This window comes from Symsagittifera roscoffensis, chromosome 5 (genome assembly GCF_963678635.1).
Source record: "Symsagittifera roscoffensis chromosome 5, txSymRosc1.1, whole genome shotgun sequence".
NCBI lineage: Eukaryota > Metazoa > Xenacoelomorpha > Acoela > Convolutidae > Symsagittifera > Symsagittifera roscoffensis.
Genome location: NC_087066.1, coordinates 47,242,392 through 47,249,326, shown reverse-complemented (window position 1 = coordinate 47,249,326; position 6,935 = coordinate 47,242,392). Strand labels below are relative to the sequence as shown.

Here is a 6,935-nt window from a genome sequence, read left to right as displayed (position 1 = left end):
ATATGTTTGTCATGATTCAATTAAGTTGCGTGTCAAAATCACTATAATCAGTCGGAAAAAAATTGTGACCAAATTTTTCATTTGTAAAATTTGAAAATATTGGGAACAAGGAGCCAATAAAGAGGGGAGAGGAGGATAAAGAGCCAAAAATGTTAATTGAGTCTGTTTTGGCACCAACTGAATGATGGTGAGATGTCGAATCCCGACGAGCGTCCAAACCCTCCTAAATCCGCCCCTGATACTAACGCTTCTGCTTGTGAAAGGGTTCTTTTTCTATGGGGAGGAAAACTTGACAATGGTTTTGGAGCTCGGGCTTGGGTTACTCACTGAATGGTTAAATAATTATCATTGGATTGCAGACATAATTACTAACCAAACATGTGGTATACTAACTCATAACACTGTAAACTTTCGCTACCTAGTTGCTTCAGCTTGTTCATTGACTTTTTCGCTTCATCAAGCATATCTTTGGCGTTGTTTCGTGCTCATATGGTAATACTAGACTACCATATGTTATGTAGTTTAGTTAATTTTTATACACTGCAATAACACAACATTACAATATTTTATTTCGTTACGAAATTGAATTGCATATGTAAAAAAAATTCAGCGCCATTTTTTGCAAGCATTTATTTATATTTTTTAAACAATCATAGGCCCATTTGAACATAAATTATGACTGTCAGTTACGTAAATGCAAAATTTACATCCCAAATAATTATATCTTGCGTATTAGCTTACTAAATACAGCAAAAAATTTTAAGCTGCCGATATGTGCTCAAACTTCAAATCTAAAAACAGCCGTTTTTGAAGCACAATAAAACTGTGATCATGAATTTATTCAGCTTGCTTATCGGAAGACACCGACGTTTGAAAGGACCTACGCGATATGCACTAGACGCGGAAGAGACGGAGGGTCTGAACATGGGATCTTTTATGTTGGAAACTGGTGACAATGCTCCTACTCTTTCAAAAGATGGTCGGAGTATTCGGTTAGAAAAATTCAATTTTTATTAAATCGCGTTGTAATAAACGCTTTGTATTTCAAATAAGCTATGCATAAAAATTGGAAAAATTGGCACAGAATTGGGAAAGTCAATTTTTATTCTTGAACAAAGACTTTTTTGTTTCGATTATATAGTGGTGAAGCATTATGGTTTTATTAAAAATTTCACCGCAAATTAGCACTGACGAAAAAAATGCAAAAAAAGTTGAGTGAAAGTTCATAATAGTGGTTTTAGTCATGACTTGAGCTGCATTATTTTAACAATATAGAACATAACAAAAAACTCGATTTAGGTTATGTTTAAGATTTTTATTTCACCATGATGCCGAAGATCATTCAATCGTTAAGATCTTTAGTGTAAGTAGACCTGATTATTATTTTATATTAAAAATCTAATCTACAATTAATCGATTATTAATCAACCCCGTTCCTCAAAACTAGAAATTTTCTTCGGAAATTTTACACAAAGAGTGATTGCAGGGGCGTATCTAGGATTTTCTCGAGGGGCGGAGGGGCAGAAAATTTTCGAAACTAGTGTCGACCATTTTTTTAGGTCGGACCTATTGATTTTTCGAGCTCTCTCAAAGCACCAAAAACACTAACAAAAAGACTGTTTTGGCAAAATTTTCAGCGCGGCAGGCAAAATTTTGAAAAAAAACAGGCCAAAAAAAGTGTTTTTAGGCACTTTTTCGAAATTTTTGACCAAGAAATTGCGTTTTTTTTTGGGCCTCAAATTACGTATATATTGGCGCCAAAGGCGCCTTTAGAAAATTTTTCATGTCTGTCAACAAAAGTGGATATCTCAAAATAGTACAAAGGGGGGACCTTTTGGGTCGGCAGGAGGTCGAATCCTTGAGAGAAAGAAGCGTCCATCCCCCCGCCCCCCTCCCCTAAATCCGCCCCAGTGTGATTGGATAATGCGATGCAACTCGCACAGAAAACAGGTATCCGGTTAAATGCTGTGCAGATAGTCGATTGTTGTGGCAAAATTGGACCGTGTAACGGATCATCTGGTGCAGTTTAATTGATCATTTTTGTAACCAACAAATCCAATAAATTTCATTATCATCAGTAAAAATCTATATCTTTAAAGCATTGTCACCGACGTATTTTACTGCAAAAAAGCTTAATTTACTTGGCTGTTTAATATTTCTGCGAATGTCGAAAAATTTGAAGCCTATGTTTTTGGAAGATATATTGACGAGCATTTTAGCAAAAACAATTCTCGTTTTTGGTCAGACTTACTGACCATCAGCTGAGATTTTGTCGTGTCGTTTTTCCGTCAGACGAATAAAGCAGGAAGGAGATTGATTCCCAGGCCTCAAATATTCACAAAACTTTTAATTTTTTTAATTTAAAACTATCCTGAAATTAAAAATAAATCTACTGTGAACAACTGTGATATTTTTAATGCAAAAACTTAGCGATAATTTAAAAAAAAAAATAGAAAAAAAAATAAAATCAAAGTTTCAAATAAAAATTTTTTTTGACGTTAAAGAGCAACTTGAACATTTAGGGCTTCGCCCTGATACATGATACAAACTGTCTGGTTTGGTCTGTAAGCTCAATTACTTTTCAAGACTTTGCAGTAGAGTTAAAGGGGATTCCGACTTTTCTTAAAGGGGACAATGATGATAGCTAATCAGAATCATCTTTTCTACGCCCAGTGCTTATGGTTATTTCAAACCAGATTAAACGGTGGGGTGGTAACTTTTAACTTAGTCTATCAAGAAGGAGGATGCTACCTTGATCCTTCCATTGCAATCTGGAAAATAGAAAATTCATGTGGATGACAAATGCAGTACAAGAAGGCCGAAGTACACGAGTGCCGAAGTAAAAGAGTACCAAAAGCAAGAAAATGTTCAATAGTGCACAAACTTTATTTACAAAATGAAGCTTACGGTGACCGAGCAAAAGTGAACAATAGATGCTCAGTCGCTGACGAGAAAAGCAGCAATAAACCAACGTAATTATGGACGCATCAAATAAAATAACAATCGTCCCTCACTATATTAGCTTCTTAAAAGTTTGTTTGCAAACAATACATAAATAATCAACAAAGTGTCTCAAAACAACAACTTAAATCCGTTGGAAGGTGGGGTCCCTCGTGATGGAGGGGCCGAACGTTGGAAACTTATTTTCAGTTATTTTCAGCCATTCAGAATTGAGTCTTCAAATTTCTCACAGAAATCGCGGAAATTTCAATTTGGAAAAAAAAATTAGGCCTTAAAAACCAAAATTGCCCCTAAACCAGTTTCTGCAAATTTTGAGATCAATTTTGCAAAAATCATTCAATGAGTAAAAATGACTAACGATTATGATTGGTTGAAAAATTCCATCATTCGGTCCTTCCGTCATGAGAATAGCCCCCCACTGGAAGATGGAGGAAATTTCTTCGAAGCAAGGACAAAACGTGACTAATAGCATAAAGCGTCAATTTTTGGCACTCTTGAACACTTTTTATTTTCCGGTCTTTTAATACTTTGGCACTCTTGAACGCGCCAACTTTTTCAGCTACAGCATCTGTAGCTGAATTGATGTTTCGGCTCTCTAATAGTACTCTCCATATCTAAAGTCCACTCCATAAAGTGCTTTTGTGTTTAAGGGCGGCTAGTGAAGCACCAAAAAATGGATATCATAGAAACTCGCTAAATGGTGAAATTGCATTTGTTGCCAGCAAAACCTGCCGATGCGTCTGCAAAGATCAAAATAGCAGTCAAAAACGTCTTGTGGAATCCCAAACGCACGTCGACAGCAAGTCTACCGCCAATAGTTCATCCAATTTCATATCAGCTGAAATGTTCCATGAGGCGAAAGAAATAATTGAAATGGTCAAATGTGGAGATGAAAAAACTTCTAACGGCAAAACAAACATCAAAACAGAAGAATCTCCTGCTGAGAATGTTGATTTGCTAATGGATAACAGCAGCATATGCTCCGACTTTGAATCAATAGAACAAAAGCCACTTCATTTAAAATATTCTTTTTCAAGAGAAAATAGTTTAGAGTCACAATATGTTGCACTGGATGGCTACCATTGCGATCCATGTTGTAAATCACTCCCTCAAAGAAGAAAAATTCGCACTGGTTTCTACAGCGAATTTAACAATATCAGCGCCGCTCCCATGTCAATAATCGGAATTTTAATACTTATTTTGTATTTACTACTTGGTATGGTAATTTTCCACACAGTTGAGCAACAAGGAGCTGTTCGCGTGACCTCAGAAAACGACTTTTTGCTGTTCGATTTCATACAAGAGTGGCTGGAGCGAACCTACAACGCGGAGTTCTCAAATGTGACCGAGTTTCTGGCAGGGGCGCTGAAACAGTTGCGACACAATTCGACCGAGTTGGAAAAATATTGGGAGTCAAAACTGGGCAAAGAGACTATCTGGACATGGCCCAATGCTTTATTCTACAGTTTCACTGTCGTCACAACTATTGGTGAGTTTTTCAAAATAAACACGATTATCAATTTTCATCTTTCTTGTCATTTTGATTAAATTGTTTATAACTCAACTTAGTCAACGAAAAAAAGGTCGACAAAATTTTCGAAAATCCTTCGTGAAAATCCTAGATCCGCCTCTGTTTGTAACATGAGAAATCTATACCATATACCATAACCTGGTAACTTATACATAAATTGATCTGAAATTTTTAATTTTGGCACACGAACGCCTCTGGATTTTCGAAAAACGTTTAGTATTCAGGTTTCAAACAGCTATAGATTGTGTGACTTTGATATTTTATCCATGTTAGTATGAAGTGCAGAAAATTTTTGTGCCAATGGAAACAAGGAGTCAAAAATCTCAATTCTTCTGAGCCACCTACACTCGGCCGAAATTTTCGAAAGAAAAGTTTTAAATAAAGATGAGCGTCATTATCTTTGAATGAATTTCAGGGTACGGAAACATAGTGCCAACCACTTCACTCGGTAAAACCATCACCATCATTTATGGAATTGTAGGAGTCCCCCTTTTCTTCAGCGTCGTCTCCTACTGGGGGGAGATTGTGCACCAACTGCTGGTCAAGTTTGAAAAACTTCTTCTCTTGAGGAGCAAAACTGTGGCTAAGTCGATTCCTACCCAGTCCCGCAAAATCATTGTCATCATTATATTCCTTCTGATTTTTTACGGGCTTTTCGTCTTCGTAGCCGCGACCCTGATTGACACTTTCAGACAAGACGAAATGGGTTTTGTTACGTCATTGTACTTCTGTTACATAACAATCAGTAGCATTGGTTTTGGAGATTACTCATTGTTGACTTATGACGATACATTAGCGACATGGCTGAGCTACTTCAGCTTTATGCTCTATGTTTTTTTATCTGCAGTTGGTTTGGCTGGTGTTGTTATTTTTAGAGTGTACAGTTGTACAGATAACTATGTTTTATTAGCCGATGAAATATCGTGAATTATGGTAGTGATTTTAATTCCACTCATGTACAATTGTTGTATATTGTTTTAAATCGTCTACTAGATACTGTAGCAAAACCCCGAATGTTCCGACTGTCTTTACATTTGTGAAATTTTTATTAACAAAAATCATACAATTAGTTAAAACACTTTTTCAATTAAACACTAGCTCCAATTTTTAAGAGTCATAAATTCCTTGAAATAATCACAGGTAATGTTGACCCGAAGTTACTTCCCAAGGATTAATAAACAACACGTTGCGAAAATCGGGATAAAAACGTTCTCTGTGATAATAGATCCTGATTTTTGCTACGCGTTGTTTATTAATCGTTGAGAAGTAACTTGGGGTCAACGTTACCTGTGATTATTTCAAGACATTTTTCAGCCACAACATTTTCCATCAATCAAGTTCCTGTGCTTTAAATAGTCCAAAACACATGCAGTTATGGACTATAAAATTCAATTTTCAAAAACTGAAAAATTGTTTTCCAAGTAATGTTGGAACTTTGATACCTGTTGGCATGACTGATTTGCGCTGAAAAAGGCTAAATTGATAAGAAAAAATTAAAATTTGTTTACTAGTCTCAATGAACCTAACGTAAAAAATTTTTCCACTCAACAGCCCAGATTGATGAGAATTATGATAGAACCAGGGGCGGATTAAGGGGGGGGGGGCGGACGCCCTCTCTCAGGGATTCGACCCCCTGCCGATCCAAAGGCCCCTTGTTTTGTACTATTTTGAGATTAATAAAGATATCCATGTTTGGCTGACTAACCCAAAAATTTTCTAATATATATACTAAAATTGCCAAAATATATTAATTTTGAGGGGAAGCGCGCGCCGAAAAGAGCCGATTTTTTTTTGTCAAAATAAACCAAAAAGTGCCTAAAAATGCTTTTTGTCCCTCTCACGAAAATCCTAGATCCGCTCCTTGATAGAACATTTGGAAATATAGAAAACTTAGTTAACAAAAAACGTTTCCAAACCACAACTAAAATTAGTTCAAGAACAACCGGTAGTAAAGCAGCTACTCATGATACTAGAGCTTGAAGCTGACAGATTTATTGATCTAGTTCACGAAAAAACTGACGGACTTATTGTGTTAGGGTGCCTTCTTCTCAAAAAGCTTTTTGACATTTTTAACTAGCAACTTTTGACAATTTTTTCAAACAGTCTTCTAAAGATTTTGTTAGTCAGGGATAAAAACTAAAAAAAAAAAATTGTAGTCATTTTGTGAAAAAATGAGGGGTTTGAATTTGGGAGTAAATTGACTACCAAAAACCAAATTGGCGTAAGCATTGCGAAATGAAGCGTAATCAATAATTTAATGAATCCAAATTGAACCGAGGTAAGCATATTGTTCTATTAATTAGCGTATTGGTGGATAAAAAATAATTTTTTTTTAAATTATTTGTGAATATTAGAGGCTGTATCATGATAGGTTCCTGTCTATTAGTTTTTTTTTCATTTCAGTTAATACCTAGATTTAATTTCCAAAACAGTTGCTTAAAGT

At 35.7% G+C, this 6,935-nt stretch overlaps 1 protein-coding gene across 1 annotated transcript; it reads left to right on the top strand.

The window, feature by feature from the left end:
- Window positions 1–662: 662 nt before the first annotated feature.
- LOC134845901 (uncharacterized) lies at window positions 663–5,568 on the top strand. The gene is made up of 3 exons (XM_063863024.1): window positions 663–992; window positions 3,612–4,450; window positions 4,908–5,568. The coding sequence occupies exons 1-3, from the start codon at window positions 832–834 to the stop codon at window positions 5,417–5,419; spliced, it is 1,512 nt and encodes a 503-aa protein (XP_063719094.1). The 5' UTR covers window positions 663–831; the 3' UTR covers window positions 5,420–5,568.
- Window positions 5,569–6,935: the final 1,367 nt, after the last annotated feature.